The sequence below is a fragment of the Brassica rapa genome, chromosome A09 (assembly GCF_000309985.2).
Source record: "Brassica rapa cultivar Chiifu-401-42 chromosome A09, CAAS_Brap_v3.01, whole genome shotgun sequence".
Taxonomy (NCBI): domain Eukaryota; kingdom Viridiplantae; phylum Streptophyta; class Magnoliopsida; order Brassicales; family Brassicaceae; genus Brassica; species Brassica rapa.
The window spans coordinates 43,972,808-43,999,693 of NC_024803.2; the positions used below are offsets into that span (position 1 = coordinate 43,972,808).

Below are 26,886 nucleotides of genomic sequence, written 5' to 3' on the forward strand. Positions count from 1 at the left end.
AAATGTTTTAGAATTTTAAAGAATATCTGATTTGATCCGTAAATAAAATAAAATAAAATTTTTAAAATAATTGAAAATTTTAATAATAACATTTTATTACAAAAATAAAACATTATTTAACTTTTTTAAATTCTAGTACCTAATATAATAAATTTAATTCATAAAATATTGTAAAACTGATATAAAGTATAATATATATAACATATATATATATATATATAATTCTTTACATATATGTATATAAATCCATATAACATATCGAATTAGATATATGTTCCTAAATGGTATTTGTGATTTGCTTCTTTTTTGGATATTGTATTTTAGTATTTGATTTGTTTCGTAGAGTTACGGATATCCAGATTTTTTGGTTCAAATCAAAACGAATAACGAATCGAATCAAAATTTATGAATATTTTGCTTAAATTTATCCATAAACAATAAAATAATATATATATATATATATATATAGTTTGACTTTTGATTCGTTATCTATTTTTATTCGAACCGAAAAATTCAGAGTTTTATTGGAACTATTTATGTGAGTTTTATATTTAAAAAAACGCAAAGTACATAGTGTGAACACATTTATGAATATAGTGTGAACGCGTTAACATATTTATTATCAAATCATTGTGAAGCTGCCACGTGTCTATTATAGTGTGAATACATTTATTACAATGCTTCTATTTTAATATATAAGGGATTATGGAGGAAATAAGAGGTGCTTACTTTGAGTATTCCATCACAACATCCCTGAAACATTGTTTCAACCATATGAATCACCCACCAGGTTTAAAGTAAAAAAACTTCGTGCCTAAAACTCGGAGCCATGTAACAAGAGAAAGTAATAAGTATCTTTTAAACTTCCAGCTGAGTTCAAAAAAATAAATGGAGATGCGGGGTATCGATCCCCGTACCTCTCGCATGCTAAGCGAGCGCTCTACCATCTGAGCTACATCCCCGACGATGCTTATGTCAAGCTAACAAACATTATTTTATCTCTTCAGGTAAAAAGATACTGTTAACTGGACGCCGGCTGTACCACCCGATTGTTAACCGGAAATAAATAACCGGTTCTCCAATTTAAGAAAATGGTAACCGATGGTTTTATTTTTTATTTTCTTTTCAAACCAGTGCTCACTTTCCCGGCGACTCGAGCCAAAATTAAACCTCTCTCCGAAGTGACCTAATCCCAGCTGCTCGTCGGAGGACGTAAGTAACCGGCGATAGACTGAGCTACATCGTCAATATGAAGTGAGAGTGAGTATCTTATTGGCTCTGCGGCGACGGAGAGAGATGGCCGGATTAACGAGAACAGCCGGCGCTTTCGCGGTGACTCCGCACAAGATCTCCGTTTGCGTTCTCCTGCAGATATACGCTCCATCTGCTCAGATGTCTCTCCCTTTCCCTTTCTCTTCCGTTTCTCAGCACAACCGCCTCGGCCTCTACTTACTCTCTCTTACTAAGGTCTCACTCTTCGTTTTCTCTTGGATTTGCATTTATCTAACGGCTCAGAGTTGATGAGAATCTTGTAGCTTATATCGATTCCGTTTCTTATTGGTTTCGATGAATGATGATGATGGAGTGTGGATTTGGAACAACTGCCCTGAGGAAATTTTTGCATTAATGTTGCAGGCATGCGATGGTATGTATGAGATGAAGCTGGAAGAGCTCATCAACCAATTGAGAGAAGTTGGGGATGACGTGGATGCGTGGCTAACTGAGAATTTGACTAATAGATTTTCATATTTGTCTTCACCAGATGATCTATTGAATTTCTTTACTGACATGCGAGGTTAGCTTAAAGGTCCGTTTTTCTTCTTTGCATCATGTTTGGATCTTGTTATGTATTGTTTTATTCTTATATGAAAGGAATACTTGGGAGCCTTGATTCAGGAGCTGTGCAAGATGATCAGATTGTTTTGGATCCGAATAGCATCTTGGGAATGTTTGTTCGTCGTTGTATTTTGGCATTTAACCTTTTATCGTTCGAGGTATTGTTGCTTTTTACGTTTTTGTCATTCTTGTTTTGTTTTGAGACTGAATAATAGTACTACTGTTCAACCTAGTATTCTAAAGAATGTGTTTGGTATTTAGTAGTTGTTTTAAAAAAAAAGTGTTTAGTATTTAGTATGAGGTTTTGTTTGAACTCGGATTTGAAAGCATGAGTGCTTGTCTAGGCTAGATTTAAAATGTGTACCCAACTAAAAGTGCTTTAGTATATGAGATCTATGGCAAAACTCTTAAACGTCAGTTCCATTTTCTGTCAATTTTCTTCAGGCTGCTTTAAAACAAAAGTGAGTGTCTGAAAGAACCAGTCCATTTAATTTTTTATGTGATTTCTGTGCAGGGAGTTTGTCATCTTTTTTCAAGCATTGAAGCCTACTGCAGAGAAGCCCATTCAAGCTTTGCTCAGTATGATGCATCTAATAGTAATCTGGAGTCATTAACACAATATAATCAGATGGATAAAACAACCAAGCTACACAAAAATGCTAGTGGAAATGTCCCTTTTCATCTTCATACGCCGGAAGCACTTTTTAAAGTGACAGAAGGTATCTCTTATTCAGGCATTTATGCTAAAAGAAGAGTTTTTCAGAACCTCAGGTGCTAGAAAGGATTGAGGAAGTAGAGTTTTTATATTCGTGATCGGACTGTAATTTGAATGCTACGGTCCTCATATATGTTTATGGTTCAGATTTGGCCTTCGGAAGATTTCCTTTCCGTAATGTAGAAACAATATACTAATTAAAATAATCTCTATCGTTTCATTCTTATGTTTTGGCATTCACTTGTTTTGTACCTTCTCAATCTCATAGTAATGCACATAACAATTGAAATATGCAGGTTTGCTAGTTACTAGGACGGAAAAATCAAGTACCAGGAAATTTGCAGAGGCTACTTCAGTTGCTTCTGCCTCTTCAAGTAAAGTTGAGGATACCCGGGTTGATGAGTCATTATTCCTTCGGACAAATTTGCAGATACAAGGCTTTTTAATGGAAAAGGCTGATGCAATTGAAACGTAAAGCCTCTAGTTATTAGTTTCTGATATATTTCTGTCAAAAGTATTGCTAATTTTGTTTTGACTTTCATCTCCTTATATTTTGATGTCAGCCATGGAAGTTCATTCTCTTCAAGTTCGATTGAAAGGTTTCTTGAGCAGCTTCAAAATTTAGCCCCTGAGTTGCATCGTGTAATTTTCCTTTCAGAAGTTTTTATTCTTTGATTCCTGTGATATTCTTACATCTTATTTACGCCATTGCATTGATGCAGGTTCACTTTTTGCGTTACTTGAATAAACTTCACAGCGATGACTATTTTGCTGCTTTAGATAATCTCCTCCGTTACTTTGATTACAGGTAATCTGAACTCTTAACTTTTTTCCTCTGCTATAAATGTATAATAGTAATAATACTATTTCTGATGGAAGGCTTTTATCGCTTGCATGGGGCTCCTGTAAATATCCAGTTGTGGTTGCCTAATAGATATGTGGCACTAGGCATTGTGTTTCAAACATGATCTGATCCATGTTTCATTGCCTAAAAGTGCAGGGACTGAAGGATTTGACCTTGTTCCTCCTTCAACTGGTTGTAGCATGCATGGACGGTACGAGATTGGTTTGTTATGTTTAGGAATGATGCATTTCCGCTTTGGGCATCCTAATCTGGCTCTAGAGGTGAGCATTAACTCTCTCATAGCTTCTATGGCCACAGAATTGTTCTTGACCTTAAAAACCTGCCTGGAACCAAATTGTACATTGAATAATTTACTCTTTACTTGGCTGTTGGTGAGGCTAATAACAAGTGATGCTCATTTGTGATGTATCTTGAATGTGTTAACCTCACACCTTCACTTTGATAGATTACTTGAAATCATATTGAGCTACTTTACTTCTGTGTATATACATATTTTACTTGAGAAACTTGAAATTTTTCCAACGTTAACCTTCACATGGCTCACTTCGAATTGAGTAACTATCGGACTTGCTGGCATTACTTCATACATGTAATATAAGTGACCTCACTAGACATGAAATAGGGTCTTATCATTGTTTGGTTCGCTTATAATATGGTTTCTCCTCAATCGCAGGTTTTAACAGAAGCTGTGCGTGTATCACAACAGGTATATGATCACTTTATTCATCTGATGCAGCTCTGTTTATAGTATATTGGTGTTTGATAAATTCCTACAGGGCGTGTTTTTATGAAAGTTTTTTAAGCTGAGTATTGAGCTGGTTTAATTTATTCTTATATCACTAAGTTCTGTAAGCGACCTAGGACCCTTTACATCCGTTATGTTAGATTTCCAAATTTATTGCACTGACTCTTAATGTACTCCCATATTTACGTACTGATTTCAAGATGGTTCCATGGGGCAGTGCATTCTTAGCATGTATGAAATTCATTGTATTGGGTATATGCTAGAAGAATCACATTGCTCTCGTTTGGCTCGAATATGCAATCACATGAGCAACATTAAGAGCTTATATTGTTTAAAGATTCTGTTATTCAAGCTTTAGTTCATTTATTGTATTTAAAAGGTTTGTTGATTCTGCAGCTTAGTAATGATACCTGTCTAGCCTATACACTAGCAGCAATGAGCAACTTGTTATCAGAAATGGGCATTGCAAGTACCACCAGTGTTCTCGGAGCCTCGTACTCATCCGTCACTAGCACTGCGTCGTCATTATCTGTACAACAAAGGGTGTACATACTTTTGAAAGAGTCCTTGAGGAGAGCTGACACTCTAAAGTTAAAACGCTTAGTGGCTTCTAATCATCTTGCGATGGCCAAATTTGAGTTGATGGTAAGTCCAGCAACTTTTACATTCAAATTATCTATTTGTTTATTTTTGTTCTGATTCCTTGAGTATTCACTAAATCAATATAGTTATTTTGTTGTAATACAGAATGTGCAAAGGCCTCTGCTTTCCTTTGGTCCCAAAGCTTCAATGCGTCACAAAACTTGTCCAATTAGCGTCTGCAAGGTACTAAATATACGAAGTAACAATTATTGACTAGAGTGAAATATTCCTATCTCCTTTTGAAGTCTAATCAGTTCTTGAATAATCCATGGCAGGAGATAAGACTAGGCGCACACCTAATTAGCGACTTTTCTTCTGAAAGCTCTAAAATGACAATTGATGGCTCACTAAGCTCAGTTTGGCTTAAAGACTTGCAAAAACCATGGAGTCAACCCGTGTATTCCCGAGAATCTAGTTATAGAAACAATTCGACTTTTTTCAAGTTCTTTGTTCATTTGGTCTCGATTCCTGGGTCTGTATCACAAATAATAGGTGCTTCTTATTTACTACGGGCAACTTCATGGGAGTTATATGGCAGGTATGATTGATACTGGCATTCTGTTTGAAGATGATTATTATATTTTTTTAAAGCTCTACTGCATAACTCTCCGAATTTACTAATCCATTTGTTTTTCTAGCGCTCCTATGGCTCGGATGAATACCTTGGTGTATGCAACTTTATTTGGTGACTCTTCGAGGTAATTTTCAAAAAAAGTCTCACGTTCTTGTTCTTCTCTCAACCCCTCTCTCTCCCTTTTTTAGATCTCTCTTTTCCAGAACGATTTCTTGCATTTGTTTTGAGTCATTTTGATCTATTTCTTGTAGTTCATCTGACGCAGAGTTAGCATACTTGAAGCTCATTCAACATTTGGCACTACATAAGGGATACAAAGGTTAGATTCTCTGTACAATGTCATGAATGCCAGTGTACAAGGAATATCATGTCTTTATGCTCAGTTTTCTGATTATGTTTATTAGGACCTTGCTCCATGTTTTTCCTACGTTGACCTCTTTTCTGTAACCAATGCTATTCCAGATGCCTTTGCTGCTCTTACGATTGCGGAGGAAAAGTTCTTAACCGTATCAAAATCAAAAATAATGTTGCTCAAGTTGCAGTTAGTACATGAACATGCCTTGCATCGGTAAGTTTCCCAGTCTCCTATACATGCCACTACTTGTTATACTCTCTCCTGTACAAATTGTTGCTCAAGTTATAATTTGTACAGAAGCTCTCTAATGTATTATTATCTCATATGTAGTTCTAACTTTGTTAAATCCACTAGTGGGAATCTAAAGCTAGCTCAACGAATGTGCAATGAGCTAGGAGGTTTGGCATCAACCACCATGGGTGTGGACATGGAGCTGAAAGTAGAAGCAAGTCTTCGTGAAGCTAGGACGTTGCTTGCTGCAAAACAGTATAGTCAGGTTTGCTCGAATCCTTGTTGACCATCTGTTTTTTTAATCCATGTGCAATATATTGTTACAGATTATGTGCTATACTTTGTTAGCGTATCTTCATCTTGCTTTGTTACTACGTTCTCTACAGGCAGCAAATACGGCACACTCCCTCTTTTGCACGTGTCATAAATTCAATTTGCAAATAGAAAAGGCGTCTGTTCTTCTTCTGTTAGCAGAGATCCATAAGGTATGATATGGCTACAAAAACTTAGTAGCTTTAGAGCTTGCAGTAGTAACGACTAACATGTCATTATACCTTTTGGTTCTCTCTCTTTTGATTCTCAGAAGTCAGGAAATGCGGTCATGGGTCTTCCGTATGCGCTGGCAAGCATCTCGTTTTGCCAGTCCTTCAATTTGGATCTTCTCAAAGCATCAGCTACTCTCACTCTGGCCGAGCTGTGGCTTGGTCTTGGATCAAATCATTCCAAACGAGCGTTAGGCCTTTTGCATGGCGCATTCCCTATGATTCTTGGCCATGGAGGTCTTGAGTTGCGTGCTCGAGCATATATCTTTGAAGCAAACTGCTATCTTTCTGATCCAAGCTTTTCAGGTAATTTTTTGTTGTCTTGTACTCCTTTGACAATAAGTTCATGCTTGGTTGCATGATTATAATATTTATATGAAGAGGGACGAACAACGAAAGCAACAATCCAACTTGATTAAACTGAAGTGAACGACATTATGGTTGTAGTATGAAGCTTAGCGAGGATGTTAAGAGTATAATGAATAGAATCTATCTCTACGAATAAGTTTTGTGTCTTGCTTGTTGCGAGTTCATAAATGGTTCTGACTATTGTTTGTTGGGCTGTGAATATATTTCGCCAGTTTCCACAGATTCTGACACTGTCTTGGATTCTCTAAGGCAAGCTTCAGATGAGCTTCAAGCTTTGGAGGTAACTTGTGCCACATTAAGAATACCATGTAGTTTATGTTTTAATATAAGCCTGAACTGTGTATTGATCCAGCTTCGGTTTAGCTCATCAATACAGATAATTTGGATTTTAGTATCGTGAATGATTACCGTTACTCTTCTTTTTAACCATTGTGTTTATTGTGCAGTACCATGAATTGTCAGCTGAAGCTTTGTATTTAATGGCGATGGTATACGACAAGCTGGGATGGCTTGAGGAGAGGGAAGAAGCTGCGGCTTTGTTTAAGAAGCATATAACAGCTCTGGAGAATCCTCAAGACGTTGAACCTAACATTGCATGAGAATCTGTGACCTTATCTAAATAACATTACTGTGCAAACTTTGTAATTTAAGTTGCAACATGTTCCTTAAGACTTGTTCTAGGAAACAAACGGCTGAAGTGATTACGTAACTAAAAACTAATTAAAAGAAGACCCACTTATCGATACGTCGTCGTTTGGTGCTGAACAACAATTACATATCCCAAAACCTCGAGTGAGAAAACTCAACGGAGACAGTTATCAAGCTCGCCGGAGAACTGCTCGGCAGCGCGACGCCGTAAAATTAGCAGATGGTGAACGAATCCATTTAGCTGAAAACGAAATCCACTACGAATGCGGAGATCGATTACCATCGCGATTGCGTTAACGGCGAAAACGTTTCTTCACCATCGTCATCTCCTCGCGAAAGGTAACCCCGTAACCGCTCTCTCACACGGTCTCCGAGCATTTTCCGCTAACAGTAACTACCGAGAGAGATTGAGAAGCGAGCTTCACTCAATCAAACTACACGACGCAGTCGATTTGTTCTACGACATGGCCGACTCTCGTCCCCTCCCTTCCATCATCGACTTCAGTCGATTACTAACCGCCATCGCCAAAATGAACCACCACGATCTCGTAATCTACCTCTTCACTCAATTGGAAAATCTAAAAATCCCGCACGATCTCTACAGCTTCAGCATCTTGATAGACTGTTTATGCCGCTGCTCTCAACTCTCCGTCGCTCTCTCTTTCCTCGGGAAGATGATGAAGCTTGGTTACAACCCCAGCGTGGTTACCTTAGGATCACTGGTTAACGGATTCTGCCAGGCGAATAGAATCCACGACGCAGTGTCTTTAATTGATCAGATGGTGGAGTGGGACTACGAACCTAACGCTGTAATCTACAACACGATCATCGCTAGTCTCTGCGAAAATCGATGTTTGAGTGCTGCGATTGACTTTTTGCACCATATGGAGAACGTTGGAGTTAGACCTGACGTTGTTAGTTATAACTCTTTAATCACTGGCCTTTTCAGCGCTGGTGTGTGGGGTTTATCCGCGAGATTACTCAGTGACATGATGAAGAAAGGGATCAAGCCGGATGTGATTACTTTCAGCGCTGTGATCGATGCGTTTGTGAAAGAAGGACGGATTCTAGAGGCTAAGGAAGTGTACAAAGAGATGATTCGGAGATCGGTAGATCCGAATATCGTTACTTACAATTCGTTGATTAATGGACTTTGTATGAACAATCGTCTAGACGAGGCTAAATGCATTTTTCGTTTGATGGTGAGGAGAGGCTGCTCCCCGAATCTGGTGACTTATAATACTCTCATTAACGGGTTTTGCAAGTCGATGAGGGTGGATGACGGGATGAGAATCTTCTTCATGATGGTGCGTGATGGGTTGGTTGGTGATAGAGTCACTTACAACACTCTCTTCCAAGGGTATTGTCAAGTGGGGAGATTTAATGCTGCTGATGAGATTCTATGTAGGATGGTTTCTTGCGGCGTGCGTCGTGATATTTTTACTTACAACATTTTGTTAGACTGTTTATGTGTAGAAAGGGCGTTGGTGTTATTGGAGGATATGGAAAAGAGTGAGATGGTTATTGGTATTATTACGTATAATATTATCATCAAAGGGATGTGCAAGGCGGGTATGGTGGAAGAGGCTTGGTGTTTATTTTGCAGTCTCGGTCTCAAAGGAGTGATGCCTGATGTTGTAACGTACATGACAATGATAGTAGGATTTTTTAGGAAAGGAATGTGGCGTGAAGCGCATGATCTGTGTATAAGAATGATTATGGATGGGTTTATGCCAATTGAGTGGAGGTATAAAAGAGGTCATTAGCATATAGACCTTAGAGATTAGGAGGGGTTGAGTGTTTTCTAAAGTCTCTAGAAATGCGTCTGACCATTAGTTAGGCTGGTGTACGATGGAAAGCAAACTATAAGTTAGGCATGAAGCAAAGTAGGTGGTCACTCGAGCATTAGATGTTGCATGTGTAGTTTATTACAAACACACAAGCTCATTTGTTTTGTACATAGAAAGCGAGTATCAATTTTAATTCCACTTTGTGTTGTAACATTTCATATACAGATAAAATATTAGAAAGTAGTTTTGTCTTTTGGATATTTGTGGAAAAATGCAATGTTTCTCAACGGTGGATAAGTCCTACACGTACGCATTCCGTCACTGGACAAAGGAGTCAGGCCCAACCAGCACCAGCGGAGGAGGTACATCACGTAACGTTTCCTTTTAATGAAAATCTGACCGTACACGTGTACTCTTGGATGTCCAACAATAGTCAACACCTGATCTTGACTATCTTAAGACTGTATACACCGTAAGATTCTTTTCCAAAATAAAATGATTTTTTAAAAATAAATTAAAATAGTTATTATATGTGTACGTAGAGCTCAACGAACCACACTCAGTTCCGTAACAGAGTTTAGTTCAAAGCAGAAGCTGGAAATCTATGGGGCACGAAAACGCCGCCGTTTCAGAGAGTCACCAGCACGACGACGCTGCCTCGGCTGCGTCGCCGGGATTCAAGCTCGTCGGATTCTCCAAGTTCGTGAGGAAGAATCCAAAGTCCGATAAGTTCAAGGTAAAGCGCTTCCACCACATCGAGTTCTGGTGCGGCGACGCCACCAACGTCGCCCGCCGCTTCTCGTGGGGACTCGGAATGCGATTCTCCGCTAAATCCGATCTCTCCACCGGAAACATGGTTCACGCCTCCTACCTACTCACCTCCGGCGACCTCCGATTCCTCTTCACCGCTCCCTACTCTCCATCTCTCTCCGCCGGCGAAACTCGAACATCCGCCACAGCCTCAATCCCATCCTTCGATCACGTCTCTTGCCGCTCCTTCTTCTCTTCGCACGGACTCGGCGTAAGAGCAGTCGCCATCGAAGTCGAAGACGCTGAGTCAGCATTCTCCATCAGCGTCGCAAACGGCGCCGTTCCTTCCTCCCCTCCTAACGTCCTCAACGGAGCCGTTACGATCGCGGAGGTTAAACTATACGGAGACGTCGTCCTCCGTTACGTTAGTTATCATAACGGAGCCGTTAATTTCCTCCCCGGATTTGAATCTGTTGACGATACGTCGTCGTTTCCGCTAGATTACGGTATACGCCGTCTCGACCACGCAGTGGGGAACGTCCCCGAGCTGGGCCCAGCTTTAACTTACCTCGCGGGGTTCACAGGCTTCCACCAGTTCGCGGAGTTCACGGCAGACGACGTGGGAACAGCCGAGAGCGGTTTAAACTCGGCTGTTTTAGCCAGCAACGACGAGATGGTTCTGTTGCCGGTGAACGAGCCGGTGCACGGGACGAAGAGGAAGAGTCAGATCCAGACGTTTCTTGAACACAACGAAGGAGCCGGGCTGCAGCATTTGGCTCTGATGAGCGAAGATATATTCAGGACGCTGAGGGAGATGAGGAAGAGGAGCGGCGTTGGAGGGTTTGACTTCATGCCTTCTCCTCCGCCTACTTATTACAAGAATCTCAAGAAAAGGGTTGGAGATGTGCTGAGTGATGAGCAGATTAGGGAGTGTGAGGAGCTGGGGATTCTTGTGGATAGAGATGATCAGGGGACGTTGCTTCAGATCTTTACAAAACCACTTGGTGACAGGTAAGAGGAGACTTGTCTCTTTTGTGTTGATTAGATGCTGAGAATGTCTTTATGGTTGTGGTGATAGGCCGACGATATTTATAGAGATAATACAGAGAGTGGGATGCATGAAGAAGGATGAGGAAGGGAAGGTTTACCAGAGCGGAGGATGTGGTGGGTTTGGTAAAGGTAACTTCTCTGAGCTTTTTAAGTCTATTGAAGAGTATGAGAAGACTCTTGAAGCCAAGCAGCTTGTGGGGTGAGTAAGAAGAAGAACCAAACTAAAAAGGATTGTAATTGATATGTAAAACTGTTTTATGTTATACTATAAAATAGTAAACGATGATTGCAAAAATGTCTTCTCCGATCTTAGGTTCAGTAACAATGTATAAACCAACGAAAAGATGTAAGCAAACACCCAATAAACTATAAAACTGTGAAATGGACCAAAAAACAGAGGAATTAAAGATTCTAAGTTGAATCAAACCCTCTTGGAGTGGTAAATGCAGCAGACGGCGGCTGCTCCAGCCACAGCTCCACCGGAACCAGCAGTGACAGTAGTCGGAGACCATGAATTAAGCACAATGCCATTAAGTGGTTCTTCAATCCGGTGATCATCTTCTCAGACTCATCAATCTGTCTCTATAACTCCACAGTCTCTGATTCCATCGCCACCATTTTATTCTCTGACTCTCTCAATGAATCCTCCACAACCTTCTTATCTGTTTTCCCTTCTGCAACGTTCGATTCCAAACCATTGATCTTCTACTTCTACTTCAACTCACTCACTTCCTTCTCCTTGTTATCAATATTATCTCTCATCTTCGTGTTCCTCTCCTCCAACTCTTTAACCTCCAGATACCAAACTTGGTCTCCAACTCCTTCATTCTCCTCCTTTACACTTATAAAACCAGTCACCTCCTTCTCCAACTTCTCAATCCCATCCCTTTTCTGAGAAACCTCAGACCGGAGCTTCTCTCCCCCCCCCCCCCTCTGAAGCCGCGACACTTCTGTCTCGAGCTCTGAGGCTCTTACGCCTCGCCTTGGATTCCTCTCCTCTCAACTCCTCCATCTCCGCCGGCGTCAGACCGGTCTATCGATTCAACTCCGCTTAGTTTCACCATCGTCATGTTGATCGGAATCATAGAAACTGTCATCATTCATCATTCTGCACCGTCTCTCCGCCGTTACTGCTTCTCTCTTCCGCCATCTCCGGCAGTAACGAGGCCAACGAGGGAATTGAATCAAATGTATAAAGTAGAGAAAAAATGAGGAAGGAAAGGTTTCGACTTTATTATGATTTTTTTCCCGTAAAGAAAAGAGAGGAAAAAGGGTTTCGGGTTCCGACAAATCAACGTTTAAGTACCGTACCGATCATGTCTGAATCGACCATATCAGTCCTACGTGGCTAATGTAATGATTTTTATCCGGTTTGGTTCGAAAAAACCGGCACTAATTAACTGGTTACTTTAAACCGTGGGTCGGAACTCGGAACCGTAAGACAGAGACTTTTCCAAGCTTTGACGTCTCCGTCCAATTTTTGATTTTTCTCTCTTTCACTACGAATCTCTAAAAAGTTTGGACACTGTTTCATAGATCTCGAGTCTCCCTCGACTACCTGGATCACGTTTTCTGCTGGATTTACGCGGTAAAGTTTGAGTCTTTGATAAAGTTTTTTTTTTTCCGATCATTGAATCGAGATTTGCAGTCTCTTACCTTTTTGATCTGTAGGAATTTTGAGTCAGATATGAACTGGGTTCAACGCAAAATCTACCTTTACAATGTCACGTTCGGGCTCTACATGCTTGATTGGTGGGAACGATACCTCTTCAGTATCCTTTCTTTTTTGAGTGATGATCTGGTCTCTCTTCTAATTCGAGAATTTTTGTACTGTTCGATCGTTAGAAAGATGCAAAGTTTTGATTTTGTACTTTTTTTTTGTTGGTGATGTATATGATTGGCACTGAATTTCTTTTCACTAGTGTTATCGTCTAAATCTTATAAAAGATATTAATAAGTTTCTGATGAATAGTATTTAAGATTTAAAGTTGGTAAGTTAAATACTAACTCTGATTGAAAAAATCAGTTTGGTGGGGAAATGTTAGATTTTGGAAATTTAGAAATATATCAGATCTCTGCTTGCATCTTTCATTGGCTCTTTGCCTGTCCTCAACTCTTTTTCAGATGGTTTGGTGGTAGTCTTGATGTGGTTCGTAGCTTACAACGGTACACGCTACTTTTCAGAACTCTTCAAAAGGTAAAATTTTAACTTTCGTTGTACACATCTTTAGGATGTTTTGGTTTGATTAGCGCTTTTTGTAGGCTGTCTCAGAACCTTTGCTTTTTTTTTCTTGGTTTGTCTAAGGAATGAATGTATGATACATTCTGCTTTGTGGCTATACTTTGTATGTTTTCCTAGGGATCTTTTCAAAACGGAAGGATAAGTCAAGCATTGCCTTTGATATCACCTTGCCTTCAGTTTTCTCTTATGCATTTAGTTGGGGGTAAGGATAGATACTTTAGACCATATGCTTTAATCCTTTCCAGGAGTTGAGTGGATTTGAGATGCAAGTCTTTAGTTTGCCTGATGAAGTCTCTGCTGTATTCAGTATTTTTATCTTAGGCTGTTCTGATAACCCATTTGAATCTCTTTCCTGATAATTTTCTATTTGCACTCACAGCTTTAAGTACATTTTGTATAGGCATTTGACATGAAAGCAGGCAGTGTTCCTGACACGGTAGAGCATGAAGAGCCTGGAACCTCCCAAGGGCATGCACGTCTAGTTTCAAGTTCAACATATACCTACAAAAACCTTTATGCTGCTTCACCTCCCTTTCCGGCATCTCCTCTGATTATGTTTTCCTCCAAAGTTCATTGTCAATGTATCATTTGTTTCTATGTTTTTGGAACTGACATAACTTATTTATTGATGTATATCCAATTCACTTTGAGACATGACCAAACCAATACTACAGTGTTTGTGGTGTCTTTAGTTATTTTGTGACTACAGAATGTTCTTCATCCTTTTTCAACACCAAAACATAATACATAGTTGCAGGGGAGTTAAGAACTTAGGGATCACAAACAACACAGAGAACTAATTCAAGAAGGAAACTCTGTTCTAAACAATATAAAACAAACTCAGGAAGAATCATTAACCCATTCCTTTGGCAGTGAAGACCCAAAGATCTGAGACAGAAGATGCTGATCTCTCTTGTCTGGTCTTTTGGAACCAAACCCTTGACTGACACCAAGCTCAAGAGCTTCTCTTCCTTCTTCAGCTATTCTTTTTCTAATACCTAGCAAAGAACTCTGCTTCTCAGAAGCTGCTTCTTCGTCCTTGACATCTCCTCCATCTTCAGTAACATCTTGGCGTTGTCCGCCTGTCCCCCACCATTTGTTAGACACGGTTGCTAAACCCTTTGACGGGAATCCAGATTTGAACTCATCTAAAGCTCCCATTGTCTTTGCCAGATTAGCGTTGTTAGCCCATACATTGGTGGAGGACTTGCCACTCTTGTTCCCACCATGCTGCATCTTCCTCGGATCAGTAACAACTGTAATCAAAACGAGAAACATGAATCAAAGTGTTTTTCAGATCTCAAAAACACAGACACAATTACAATAAAGAAGGCCTAGAATTTTGCAAGAACAAAGAAAAAAACCTAGAATAAGACAAGAGAGACTCAACACTTCCTGAAATCAACCTACAAGGTTCTATAAAGGACTTAAAACGTTATGGGTCTCAGAAAAGGCCATAGCTTTACCAATTGTGGCATGAAAGAAGGACCTAATCTCCTACGACTGCATCTACGAATACCTTTTTTCTTTCAGTCTGGATAAACCAATCTGATTGTAAGAAAGCTATCTAAAATAGATGCAACAGATACGTGTACATACCGAGAAGGAGGAAGGTTTCGTCTGGTCTATATGGTGCTTTCTGACTTTCTCTCGATGCTGAGTTACCTTTCTAGAGTGTATGTAGAAGAAGACGTTCTTAGAACAGAGAGAGAAGGATGAAAGTGTAATTTCCTAATTTGATAAGATGACGAGATTTCCCAAAAACTTTACATAAAATATACGATGTTATTTACACCTAAAATGTAGATATACACTAAATAATTGAATTAAAAAAATTATATCTATAAAACTAAATCAATTCATATACATTAAAATTCAGTATTCTTTTTAGTTTTAAATAAAAATGCATAAAAAATATATAGATTTTTTAAAAAAAATTATAAATTAATTAATATTCAAAAACATTATTAATTAATAGAGTTTTTGTTAGAGAAGGAAGGTGTCTCTTTGTCTTTCTTTCCTGCGAGGATCATAGAGATCTGGAGACCGCGACTAAAGGCTTGGTTAAACAGCAGTCTGGTTTGGAACTCAGACACGAACGGGAACCAAGATAAAACCGCAATGGGTGTGAATATCAGAAGCCCCATTATGTACTCGTACGCTCTCCCTAGCTCTTTAATCGAGTCCCATATTCCTATTCCCTTTAGCACGCCACGCAGCGTTTGCCCGATCTGTCAAAACACAACACCAAACAGATTAACAAGACTATACAAAAGAAAAAGCTGAGAAAGTTTGTGGAACGGAACTTACAAGAAGAATGGCCCAGCCCGTAGGCAAGAAAGCTAGGAATGAAGCGCATAGATCTGAGATCGTAAGGCCGCAGACTACAAACAATACAGTCATGACTGACAAGAAACCGAGGAAGAGAAGCGCCTTGAGAATCCTAAACATAACCTGAAAATCTGTTCCGAACTTTCGTCTTCCCATTGATACCATCTGTGCAATGATCAAACAAAACATATCATCAATGTGTAGACTATCTCTAAATATAGATAGCAGATTAGTTTCTTGGAGCATTCTTACCTTTAGGACGAGGAGAACTGACAACAAAACCGCCCAAGAAAGTCCATAAACCTTTAAAAGAAGAAAGGTTCAGAGTTATTGGCATTTTTTAAAAGCTAAAAGAGGGAAAGTATACAAAGAATACTATATATACCAGCAATGTTGTGTCGCGATGAGCGACGTTGAGGTGGTAGACAATGCCATACTGGTAAAGGAGGAAACGCAGTGCGAGAAGTATCTCAAGAACCCTTCCTCTTAAATTAGTGTGCTTCAGATGTTCTTGCTCTGATTCCCACCATGATTCCCAACTTTTTTCAACGACGATTCCAATGCCGCCGCGGTTCCCCATCCATCTTTTCCAGTCAGTCCAGTCATCCACCGTCTTTTGCCACTCAAACCCAGACGGGTTGAATATAAACGGAGCGAACAGCCAAGAGCTCACCAGGAACCACATCGAAAACGTTATGTATAGATAAAGACTTGAGCTACGGTACGAGTTCCCATAAACTTGATAGACTACTAGCAATATGACCAACTCAAGTCCCTTGACGAAGTGGCTTCGCGAGTATAGTCTATAGTTTTCCGCAAACTTGGCATGGAAGACAACGAATCCACGACCAGTTGCTCTGTACTTGGAACCTCCGTGCAGAACCGTCCTCCCAAAGTAATGTGCTTTTGTTCCCAGCTGAAACGTGAAGAAAACTGAGGCGAGCTGAAGCTGCATAATGATGAAATCACCCAAGGCCGTGCGGAACCCTTTCTCTAGGCCAATCTCCATAACCATTGGTAGAACCATCAGAAAACCTAGCTGGAAAACAGTTTGCGCTGCTAATGCCTCCTCAAGGGCTTTGGACTGATGTATAGTTGCACTTTGCAGAATCTCCTTTTCCAATCCGCTCAATACTAGATAAAGACGCCCGTAAAGAAACACATATACTGTGACCACCGTTATCTGAAACACAGAACAAGACATGTTTTTTACTCGTCTGAACAATACAAGAGGAAGTAACTATTCAATTAGGCATACCATGCTACTGAAATAGAAACCAACAGTGGTGAAGTAGAAGGAGAGCATCCTGTAAAAATCAAACCGGCGTCCAAGTCGGTAAACGTCACGACTTAGTGTTTGTTCTCCATTACCATTCGCAACTTTGGCTTCAAAAATCGAAATCTGATTCATCCCTACATCACGCCCTTTCCCTGCTTGGATGTACTCGTGGTGTGTGATGTAACCCCCACGAAGTGTTGAATTGTACCCTGGATGTTACCATGATTAGCCATCACAAATAAATAAGCAAATTTAATGTTAGTGAAGAGCTCTTCACTACCTGCAAAGATATCTTCGCTTAAGTTTATTATCTTTGAAGCCTTGCTAATGCCTCCCCTTGTGATGTGGAAGATTCTATCAAATATATCAGGATGGCCATAATGGAAACGTACCCTGTAAAAACAAGTGAGTTAAGTTATAATAAGATTTGATGATGCAGAGACTGCTTGTAACGAGATATGAGAATACCTCAGAGGATTTGCCAGAACACGTTGGCCAATGGTAACGAAACTTGTTTCTTGATTCGACATGAACCAAGCAAGTGATGAAACACTGTGGAGTCATAGAGAAATCAGATTAAGATAACAACGAAGCTATAGTGCCAAAAAAGGTGAAGACATATTCATTAACATCAACAACGACCGAACATACAACGAATCTCATACCTTCCAGTAAATATATGTTCACGAAGACCCAAAATTGTTGGGTTTCTCTTGCCACGACGACCTTCATCAAATTCTTGTAGCACATTTCTCATTTTGAAAGACTCTTCAAAGTAGTTGTCCTGGTTCATGTCTATGGTCTGAAGTGCTTCACCACGAGTGAAAATGATGGCATGGTTCTGGTTCTCGGGCTTTCCTTCGCCAATTTCAGTAGGATTGCCGGGAAGTTTGATACGATATATTTCCTAAAATCAAAGAACAAAGTTCATATGTGGTAAGACCTATTTATGTAAGAAATTATGAATACAAATTTGCCTTATTTTACCTCATCTAATTTGTTACCACCTTTGAGCAGCACGGAGTAGAATACTTTCTGTGATTTATTGTTAACTGTCTCCTCCCTTTCATCTATATAGGCAACACGCAAGGATGGATACCTAACAATAATGTATAAAATTAGAACTAAGCTAGAATAGTAAGCATGAAGGTTTGATTTCAAACAGTGACAAGTTTCTTACTTGAGCATGAGCTGTAAAATATTATTGTAACAACTTCGATCCCTGCCCTCACTTGACTTTTTCTGGTTCCCATAGACTTGGCATGACACTACATACGTGAATTTTAAATCTGCAAGAGCTCGTGCGCGGTTCATAAAATTTTCATTTGATGCTGAGGAAAGGTAGCCATCATTGGTATCTGCAAGAGGGAAAAAAATAGAGTTCTTTAAACAAAACTTCGTCTCCAAGCAACATTAATTTCCCAATAATTCAATACTGAGAATGGAGAGGAAATACAAACCATCTTCTCCAGTGTATTCCTGGTAACATTGAAGTTCGAGAGACATTCTGTAGTACATCATTCCCCTAACTAGAAATAGTAAGGATTTTCAGTACATTTAGCGGCAGAAGAGAATCGTATACGTATAAGTACAAAGCCAACAACATTCTGATAGCATATACCTGTCCTTGAAAGGGTCTGGCCTCTAAACGATACCCATTCACGGAGTTGATCTGTCTTTTCTTTATCAGAAAAATTCCGTTTGACATCAATTACACGTTCGACATAATTCGACCATTCCTCTGTTGAACATACACTTCCATTGGGTAAATCTCAAAACATGTTATAAAAGACGTACAAAAGCACCAATAGAAACTCACCAGGATATATTCTCTGTAGGTAGAATAAAATAGATATTCCATCTTCATTTTCCTTGTTCAATTCTTCCTCCGAATAGAGAACATCTTCTTTGTAATAAGGAGTTAAGACACTAGACGCAAATGTGGAAAATAAATGTTGCTTAGAACTTGTCTAAGACCACTATCACTTTGATTTACCAAGGTTTTCAAAGATGTACCTAAACGATAGCATGTCACGGACTCGAGGAGCATCTGGCATATTCATGAACAGGGAATTTGCAAAGAATGTCATACGACGACGAGCTTCCAAATTTTGAGGGATGTTAATTGCAGATTCTTTAACAGTCACAAGTAACAAAAGTCTTACAACCTACAAAGTAAGAATGAAAGAATGATATCAAAAAGGTAGAAGACATGGTTGGTTTTTCACATTAGACAGAAACAAATGTCTACCTTTTCCCTCCAAGACGCGTCCTGCTTATACAGATTTATCTTTTCGAACCTTTGTTCTTTCTTGTCCGTATCAATATCACCACTCTGAAAATGAGCCCTCTCAAGGATCCTACAGGTATGAAGGCAAAGCATGTTACACAAATATTTTATAGTGAAGTTTTTTGTAAGGATTTTACAGATAGGAAGACAAACCATGTTAAATGAATATTTCAAAGTGAAGCTCATAATTCATTATAAAGATTGTTAAAAACTAGAAAGAAAAAACAGAGGAGCTTTTGTTGCATGGAAAATGAGCCAAACTTTCACATATGAACGAACGATTAAGACTTACTCGTGACCGTTAACCATAATATCCTGCGTGATGATTTCAATAATGTCTTGGAGAACATTGATTATCTGAGACTTGTAAGTATCATCTTCCTCATCACCACTTAGCTGTCAGCACGACCAGATTTCATTGAGTAGGACGAATAATAAAAACACACAAAAAGAAAGTATTGGTATTGAACGAGAAAAGAAAAATATATTGACGTTACCAGGATTTTTAAGAACTTCTCAAGCTTATCACTGAGCAAAGGCATACCAGTCATCCGGAATTTACTTAAAAATTTATGTTGTTGAATGCTAACATCAATTTCATAACAAATCTCCCTTACAATCCTAAATAGATTAGGAGACAGCAGTATAGTATATAGTTAGCACTGGCGTAGATAAGGTTAAGAATGCATAGATCTGATGTAAACTCTAATTATTAAGGAAAACAAACCTTTTATCAGATTCATCTTCAAGAAGACCATATATTACGTCCCTCACCGATTCATAAGCTTCAACCACTGCATAATGCATATAGTATTCACTTTTAATCTTCTTGAATAAGTCAATGTCCTCCTTTCCCTTGAAATCTTTAGCCATGTCTAATGCTATTGGAATCTGTCATCAAAAAAGAACAAATCATCAAGAAGAGATAATGGACAGCGCGAAGATGTTCCAGAGATATCTGTATAACTAACTTTGCTAGCAAGCAAGAAAGGAGGCCACTGCAGAACAGTGACATCTTTAGAAGACGAAGGTACAAGTAGCAAATCTCTTTCCCTACACAACAAAAACAAGCATAATACATGAGTAAATTTCTTAAATGAACTTCAGGGGTTAGTGTGATGGGTCTATATTATAGGAAAATCCCTCAAACCTATCGCTGATCAGATCCTCATCCCGCATAGTGTATACGAACTTATTCCACATCTGTGAGAACCTCGCAATATCTCTTTCGTCCACTGTTTCCTCCTGCATTACTCAAATGTTCCATTTGTCAGCCATAATATGATAATAGTTGGCGTATAATTTCTTAAAAATTACATTTATATGTATGATTAATACCAAGTGCTTTCTCTTTGGATGGCCTGGAGGTAATGGTGTAAGTTTACCACAGAACGCAGATGGAACAAATCTAAACCTGGACCGCAACATTCCAAGTGTACGTATCTACACACACACACACACACACAAATGGAGATAAAATAACTAAGAAAACTTTGCCCAATGTTGGGTTTTAACCTAAAGAATCAGAAACATGTTTTCATAGTATTAACAAAAGAGAAGACGAAAAAATTACCTCCCCAAGATGGCTGAAAGCTCCAGAAATCCCACCAAATAGAGTAGAGAATATGGCATACCATATTTGCGTATCCATAAAATAAACCTAAATATCAATCAAATTTCACGGTGTTAAGAAATGTTCTTGCCAATTTATTTAATAAAAATAACTTACCAAGACAATCGGACCCCATATGGAGATAATTACACCAATGTTATGAGTGGCTGCATGAATATATCAACATAGTTTAGAACGAAAAGAAGTTAATAGCAGTAAATAAGGACACTATGAGTAGAAGGATCATTACCATTTGGGAAGAACTCATGCCACTGATAATTTACGCCAGTCATATCCCATATTAACCTCGTTGGCTTGACAAGTGGTAATATCTGTCCAGGGAATCATCAACAAAAGTACATGTTAAAATATAACTGTAACAAGATATGCCTATATCGAACGTTTTAGATAATAAATAGGACTACAATCTCTCGAATTAGTAAAGGATTAGGATACTAAATGAGGATATTACTAGAGGTAAACATGAGAGCATAGACTCAATAGTAGAAAGAAGAAAAGATGATTTATAAGTATCAGCATAACAAGCTATTCACCTCCACGTAGTAGCTGAATGCGAGCTTGCTAAGTAACAGCATGACCCAAAAGAATGTATACCTGAAACAACATAAATTAAAAAGAATTAATCATGAACCATACACTAACTTGTAATCAATGTTATCGTACCATGAGCCGTGTGCAATATTGAAAATTTGAAACAATATGCAAAACTATATTAGTAATGTATCAAAAACGATGACTTGCTGAACTTTTTCTCAGTATGCATGAGAAAAGGGATTATAAGGAAAAATGGAGACAAAAACTACAATGAATAACATCATCTTACTTGAAAAGTGCAAACATTTCTTCATGCATTCCTCTGCCAACATACAGTTTTGGCTGAGCCCACCACATAATAAATGTAACAATTCGCATATTTGATCGCTCCATGATTCTACGCAGAGGTGGGAGTAAGAAAAACACAGCGGCCAAAATATTTGGTAAGACATATAATGCAATAGCATAGTTGTACGACGACTGGTGAAGCCAACTCCCAATCCAACTACTGAAGAACTTTATTAGTCCAGTAGGATTCTGCAACGAGTTTGAGTATGTAATTGGCAATATAATGGCCCACATGGCTGCCATTAAAAACTTTGTGATGTACCGCAGAATTTGGGTAAACTTTAGGCTCTTCCAAGCACCAAAACTAAGAATTACGTCCAATGTCGCTGCATTTCATCAAACAACGACAATAGGGCATTAAATATTCAGCATAGAGGTAATGTCAATCTGAAGCGGAGTTAGAAGTTACCTTGTAGAAGATTAAGGAACGCTGAAGTGATGAAAATGGTCAGCACATTTTTGAATACATCCTCAGAAAATATGTTAAGAATAGATCCTGATGGGCTCCATGCAACTATTATCATGACCTAAAAAATCATAGAATTACTACATATATTTATCAAATAGAGCAGAAGTGGAGTGGGAATTTTAAATTAGACTCTACCTGTAGAGACAACGCAAGGAACATCCACATTCGGTCAAAAGTTCGATAGAGGTTCCAAAACGTTCGAGCTTCAACAAAATTAGTTTTGGGTTTCCTTTTTCCATGAGAGACTGGATCGTGCCTCTGCAATTAATAAAATTTAGTACTAAGAAGACGTCAAGATTAAAGATAAAGATAAAAACTAGTACTAAGAAAAATTAAAACCTCATTCGGACGTTGTGAAATCACATCAGTGTGGATGAAAAAATCTGCCTCAGGTTTCATTGGCCAATCCAGCCTAAAACACCTTTTATCCCTATGAAACGGTAAAATGAATTTGCTCAGATAGCAACACATGACAAACATATAACACCAGATCAAGCATGAGTTTACTCACCAAAAGTACTCATTCAGATCATCATAATTTCTCCATTTTGAATGGCTTGCCTTTCCCATTTTGTTTCTCCTGACTTCCTATTTCCCACAAAACGACCTGGTCTTCTTAGTGAACTAATACGTGAGGAAAAAAAACGAAAGCTAGAATAGAGACTGACATACCTTGCGTAGGACCTGGTAAATTGGTGTTATAACATTCCTTAAGAATGCCTCATCGTCAGGTGCACCTGCCTCATATGTCTCCCCAGTTACAGGGTACACATTGCTAAACAGAATTCCATGGACTTCGTTCGCCATCTTCACAAGAAAGTCATTTCTTTAAACATGGTTACATATAATCTTACAACATAATATTATGAGAACAAATCAAAGGACTTTTCCTTATAAAATCTCAGGTAGAATTTACACATATGCAATCATCATCACAAGACTCCTCAATCATTGTATATCAGATCATTACCAAGCAAATCACAGAGTATTCTTAGATAACTAGAGACACATTTTAAAGGTGTGTGTGTTGCTATTTGCTAGTCACAGAAACAGAGACAATAGGATTATCTAACTAAAAGAAACCTACATTGTGGAATATGTAGCAGAGGCATTCAGGCATGAAACGGACATTCGATGCTTCACCCCATATGAGAAGATAAAGGCCAATATACAAAAGGCTCAATTGCTGTTCATCGCAACCTGCAGGAAACCTGCCAACCATCCACCAATAGAAACTTTAGGGTAGAAGGGATGTGAAGGAAAGCTTTTCGAAGTCCCAAGAGCGTTAAGAACTTGAATTATCTAAGAGAAGATCCTTATGATACCTGAGATATGATTCCATCCGCAAATAGTTGCACCATGACTTGTAATTCTTGAAATATTTTTCCATCAACTTATTCACGGTGCTAGGCTTCACCTATATTTTAATTGTAGTTAGTAATTTGTGTGTAATATATCCTCCAGAAAAAAAAAGGAAGCTTTGTGATAACCCACAGAGTACTTACATCTTCATAATTCTCGAGATTCCTCTTTCTCACATCAACGTTGGCAAGTAGAAGTATGAGATGCTCCCTCTGGTTAGCTACATTTCCTCTCTTTAACCATCAAAAATAGGAAATTTAATCAAGACACTTATTATTATAAGAACTTAAACAGACTAAAAATGGCGAGAAAGAAACTTATACCTGAAAACCAAAAACCAAAGCAAGCCACTCGAGAATGTCATTGAAAGTTCTGGCTTTTTCCCTATCCACTTCGTTTGGCTTAGTCGAGGCTGAAGGAACTCTTGGCTGAGGAAGATTTTGCACATTACATACAGCTCGAATAGCCGCCTTAATCTAAATTTTAATGGAAAAACATCGGTAAGAGCTCGGAACGAGTACTATCTGATGACAAGCTTAAGTAAGTAAGAAAACTATGCACACACAACCTCAGGGAGTTCCATTATTACGGTCTTTGCTCCTCCAACATCCAGTGGAAGAATGTTGTAGGGCTCATAGTGATCCTTCTTTCTTTCAACTTCTTTAGCATACCTGTGGGTCTACATTCCAACAATCAAAAAAAAAAGTCAAGTGCCACACAAAGACATTCCTAAGGATAATTTATCATACAGGGATGTAGGGGAACACTAATCAACCTTTTCGTCTATTCTTGCTGGATGAATCACAGTCTTCAGAACATCATACAATACAGTCGCCATCTGGTACAGCTTCGCCATCTCCTCCCTATAATGAACAAAGTTAGATAGACACACACACAAACAAAAAAAAGAGTTAAATAGACATCACTGAGATTACAAAATCTTAAGAAGAGAAGATACTCACGGTGTCTTTTTCCCTTCTCCATTTTCTATATTATCCACATAGAAGTTCTGATAGTACGTCTGAATTTCATTCGGATCACTCGTCGGTTCCTCCTATAACAACAACAACAAACAAATATTCAAGAATTTGAATCCAAATGCTGAGATCAACTGAATAATACTCGCATCCATCGAATAGAACATCATGCCAATCAATCAAGTGATATATATAAAATTACCTCTTGTAATTTGTGCAATAGATAGGTTTTAAATTGACGAACGCCTCGTCCACTTGACGTTGGATCCATCTTATGAGCCTTCTCAAACGCATGGAAGCGACCTAGCAAAGATTAAGATAGTAAACACTCAAACTCTATCTACAACACTTTGATAGGAGAGTCACAAGAATCTTACAGAGGTAAGCGACTCTTGGATTATCTTCTTCAATATCATTAGCTACACGAAGAATGGGAGCAATAGCAGCGAGCGAAGAAGGCACGAGCTCGCTGTCGATGATACTCTCGTCTTCGTTAGGCTCAATCATCATCATCGTCCCAGCTCGCGTCATCCTCCGGGAAAGAGAACGAACAGGCTGCATCTGCGGCGGCCTCCCATCCTCGCCGCCTCTTCCTCCACTGGTGCTCGCCATAACCAGATCGATTCCTCCTCTTCTTCTTCTTCGACGGCAATACTCGGCGAATCGATGTTTATTATAATACTCATCGTGGATTTATATGTGCAGAGGGAAAGGAGATGCGAAGGGGGAGAGAGATGGAGATGGAGATTCGTTGAGTGGGGTTTTGGGTTATCCGATTGCTCTAAGAGGAAGAAAAGAATGCAGAGAGATTTTTTTTTTTTTTTGTCAAATTAATATATGATTAAAATACGATACCAAATACGTTAATACGACCCGAAATACCGACCCAAAATACAGACAACTGAAAATGCAAAATACAAATCGGCGGCTATGAATGCGCGGCGGATGTTATTTGAAATGCAAAAGAAATATATAACAATAAAACGACGGCGGCTGTCGACTCATGGAAGTGCGGCGGTTTTGTTGGTGGGGGAGATCCGGTGCCGCGGCTCTATTGGCGCGGCGGCCCTATCCTGATTCCTCGTGCCTTCCCCTTACTTCCACTGCCGCTGCTCTTGCACACTACAGGCGCCTTTCCCTTTTGCTTAGCAGACAGCCTTTCCCTTTTGATTTTTGACAAATTATAAAAGAAAATGATTAGATGAAATCAAATAACATAGAAATTTGTTAGTGACAACATCTTACTTCGGGGCGTTGATGTTATCTCCGGCTGGGTTGCTGTTATCGCCGGAGCCGTTGTTACCTCTGGCGGGATCGGTAGGGTTGGCGCGGTTGTTCCTTGTAGAATCTCCGTCTGGGTTGCTGTTATCGCCGGAGCTGCTTGTAGTACCTCTGGCAGGATCCGTAGGGTTGCTGTAATCGCCGGTGGGGGTGGGGAGCGGGAGCACCTCCGGGGAAGCAAGACGGACTGCTTCCATCAGCAGAGCCGTGGCTGGGTCCTCGGGTTTGAGAAGAATCGCGACAATGGTGGAAAGGTGCAGAACGGAGTTCCGATCACCCCTTCTGCCTAATCGGTTTAAAACTTCAGGCAGCCTCGCATCAACCTCGGCGCCTCTTACCCTTTCGCGGTCGTAGGTGTACATGAAGCTAAGAAGGGAAAATCCTACCAACCCAAACCCAACTCCAGGCACCATTAAATAGTGGCTGGTGTGGCGGAAGATCATGAAGACCATACTCCAGATGCAGGCATAGCCAGATACCACACAAGTTTCTGCAAATATGCGTAGTCCTGGTAACCAGGTTCTAGCGAGTGCGTCGAGCATCGCCAGAGTAGCGAAAGCGCAAGCAGAGATTGTGGCCACCAGGATGCTGACACGGTTTGCTTCATCCTTGATTATCTCGCTTCGGGAACCAGAAAAGAACACCATGATCACCGCCATAACGCTAAGGAGCAGCGAAATCATCTTGGTGACCATGCTCTCGAACTGCTCGCTCGTGTACCAGCCAAACATAATGCTGACTCCGAAATTCATGTTTAGATGATTTTGGAGAGTGATGATTGTTAGTGATGACAACAAAGAAAGTGTGAGTGCAGGTTTAATACCCGTCTCGAGGTTGAAGACGAACTTTTTCTTTTAGTTATTTATTTAATTCAACCATTAAAATAATTACACGTGTGCCCAGACGGTTACTCCAGCTTGCCACGAGATGAGAATCTTTCTTCTCCTCGACAATTTGTTATTTTCTTTACTTTTTTTTTTTCTTTACTTATTGACGAATAACGGTTAAAATCAATACAAAAGTGCATT

The 26,886-nt window shown here is 39.4% G+C and overlaps 5 protein-coding genes, 1 long non-coding RNA gene and 1 other non-coding gene across 11 annotated transcripts; 4 read left to right on the forward strand and 3 right to left on the reverse strand.

Moving 5' to 3' along the window:
• The first annotated feature begins 574 nt into the window (after positions 1-574).
• LOC103843544 (anaphase-promoting complex subunit 5-like) lies at positions 575-7,619 on the forward strand. 4 transcript variants are annotated; one of them, XM_033278799.1, is made up of 20 exons: positions 575-1,467; positions 1,636-1,795; positions 1,873-1,994; positions 2,351-2,555; positions 2,848-3,022; positions 3,115-3,193; positions 3,274-3,359; positions 3,547-3,676; positions 4,090-4,122; positions 4,558-4,806; positions 4,909-4,986; positions 5,079-5,341; positions 5,442-5,501; positions 5,629-5,696; positions 5,840-5,945; positions 6,063-6,228; positions 6,350-6,448; positions 6,547-6,811; positions 7,087-7,154; positions 7,321-7,619. In XM_033278799.1, exons 1-20 carry the CDS (start codon positions 1,297-1,299, stop codon positions 7,471-7,473), a joined length of 2,736 nt encoding a protein of 911 aa, XP_033134690.1. In that variant the 5' UTR covers positions 575-1,296; the 3' UTR covers positions 7,474-7,619. The 4 variants fall into 4 exon arrangements, with proteins under 4 accessions (XP_033134690.1, XP_033134691.1, XP_009118529.1 ...); XM_033278800.1 differs by having other exon boundaries at positions 3,553-3,676; XM_009120281.3 differs by having other exon boundaries at positions 582-1,467; positions 6,087-6,228.
• Positions 890-962, reverse strand: TRNAA-AGC. Its single transcript has one exon. It is a non-coding gene; the product is annotated as a tRNA-Ala (tRNA).
• Positions 7,620-7,729: 110 nt separating the features above from the next.
• On the forward strand, positions 7,730-9,565 carry LOC103843546 (pentatricopeptide repeat-containing protein At1g06580). Its single transcript, XM_009120284.3, has one exon. It carries the CDS (start codon positions 7,786-7,788, stop codon positions 9,286-9,288), a length of 1,503 nt encoding a protein of 500 aa, XP_009118532.1. The 5' UTR covers positions 7,730-7,785; the 3' UTR covers positions 9,289-9,565.
• Positions 9,566-9,843: 278 nt separating this feature from the next.
• On the forward strand, positions 9,844-11,487 carry LOC103843547 (4-hydroxyphenylpyruvate dioxygenase). The gene is made up of 2 exons (XM_009120285.3): positions 9,844-11,073; positions 11,141-11,487. Exons 1-2 carry the CDS (start codon positions 9,917-9,919, stop codon positions 11,313-11,315), a joined length of 1,332 nt encoding a protein of 443 aa, XP_009118533.2. The 5' UTR covers positions 9,844-9,916; the 3' UTR covers positions 11,316-11,487.
• A 1,017-nt stretch (positions 11,488-12,504) lies between these two features.
• On the forward strand, positions 12,505-14,041 carry LOC103843548. The gene is made up of 4 exons (XR_628122.3): positions 12,505-12,700; positions 12,784-12,884; positions 13,237-13,309; positions 13,755-14,041. It is a non-coding gene; the product is annotated as an uncharacterized LOC103843548 (long non-coding RNA).
• A 15-nt stretch (positions 14,042-14,056) lies between these two features.
• LOC103843549 lies at positions 14,057-15,195 on the reverse strand. Of its 2 annotated transcripts, none has more exons than XM_009120286.3 (2): positions 14,954-15,195; positions 14,057-14,610 (listed from the first exon to the last, which is right to left on the reverse strand). In XM_009120286.3, the coding sequence occupies exon 2, from the start codon at positions 14,588-14,590 to the stop codon at positions 14,195-14,197; it is 396 nt and encodes a 131-aa protein (XP_009118534.1). In that variant the 5' UTR covers positions 14,591-14,610; positions 14,954-15,195; the 3' UTR covers positions 14,057-14,194. The 2 variants fall into 2 exon arrangements, with proteins under 2 accessions (XP_009118534.1, XP_018510273.1); XM_018654757.2 differs by having other exon boundaries at positions 14,059-14,610; positions 14,821-14,993.
• On the reverse strand, positions 15,183-26,652 carry LOC103843550 (callose synthase 7). Its single transcript, XM_009120287.3, has 41 exons — positions 25,823-26,652; positions 24,955-25,740; positions 24,780-24,880; positions 24,563-24,654; positions 24,376-24,463; positions 24,169-24,279; positions 23,924-24,076; positions 23,744-23,833; positions 23,564-23,655; positions 23,326-23,449; positions 22,911-23,045; positions 22,750-22,826; positions 22,578-22,668; positions 22,374-22,496; positions 22,179-22,296; positions 21,711-22,095; positions 21,421-21,481; positions 21,117-21,198; positions 20,984-21,033; positions 20,828-20,914; positions 20,593-20,697; positions 20,405-20,499; positions 20,226-20,307; positions 19,982-20,145; positions 19,752-19,875; positions 19,547-19,650; positions 19,216-19,324; positions 18,981-19,132; positions 18,784-18,893; positions 18,586-18,705; positions 18,425-18,493; positions 18,145-18,322; positions 17,952-18,063; positions 17,630-17,871; positions 17,433-17,516; positions 17,245-17,357; positions 16,944-17,173; positions 16,071-16,868; positions 15,938-15,988; positions 15,665-15,850; positions 15,183-15,585 (listed from the first exon to the last, which is right to left on the reverse strand). The coding sequence occupies exons 2-41, from the start codon at positions 25,187-25,189 to the stop codon at positions 15,322-15,324; spliced, it is 5,787 nt and encodes a 1,928-aa protein (XP_009118535.2). The 5' UTR covers positions 25,190-25,740; positions 25,823-26,652; the 3' UTR covers positions 15,183-15,321.
• Between the last annotated feature and the right edge of the window lie 234 nt (positions 26,653-26,886).

Coding starts and splice junctions, on each gene's coding strand:
- LOC103843544 (XM_033278799.1), top strand. CDS start 1,297: ATGGCCGGATTAACGAGAACAGCCGGCGCTTTCGCGGTGACTCCGCAC. Junction 3,194..3,273: donor TAGCCCCTGAGTTGCATCGT/GTAATTTTCCTT, acceptor GCATTGATGCAG/GTTCACTTTTTGCGTTACTT. Junction 5,502..5,628: donor TTATTTGGTGACTCTTCGAG/GTAATTTTCAAA, acceptor TATTTCTTGTAG/TTCATCTGACGCAGAGTTAG.
- LOC103843546 (XM_009120284.3), top strand. CDS start 7,786: ATGCGGAGATCGATTACCATCGCGATTGCGTTAACGGCGAAAACGTTT.
- LOC103843547 (XM_009120285.3), top strand. CDS start 9,917: ATGGGGCACGAAAACGCCGCCGTTTCAGAGAGTCACCAGCACGACGAC. Junction 11,074..11,140: donor ACAAAACCACTTGGTGACAG/GTAAGAGGAGAC, acceptor TTGTGGTGATAG/GCCGACGATATTTATAGAGA.
- LOC103843549 (XM_009120286.3), bottom strand. CDS start 14,590: ATGCAGCATGGTGGGAACAAGAGTGGCAAGTCCTCCACCAATGTATGG.
- LOC103843550 (XM_009120287.3), bottom strand. CDS start 25,189: ATGGCGAGCACCAGTGGAGGAAGAGGCGGCGAGGATGGGAGGCCGCCG. Junction 24,077..24,168: donor TAATAATGGAACTCCCTGAG/GTTGTGTGTGCA, acceptor ATTAAAATTTAG/ATTAAGGCGGCTATTCGAGC. Junction 19,133..19,215: donor ACGCGTCTTGGAGGGAAAAG/GTAGACATTTGT, acceptor CTTACTTTGTAG/GTTGTAAGACTTTTGTTACT.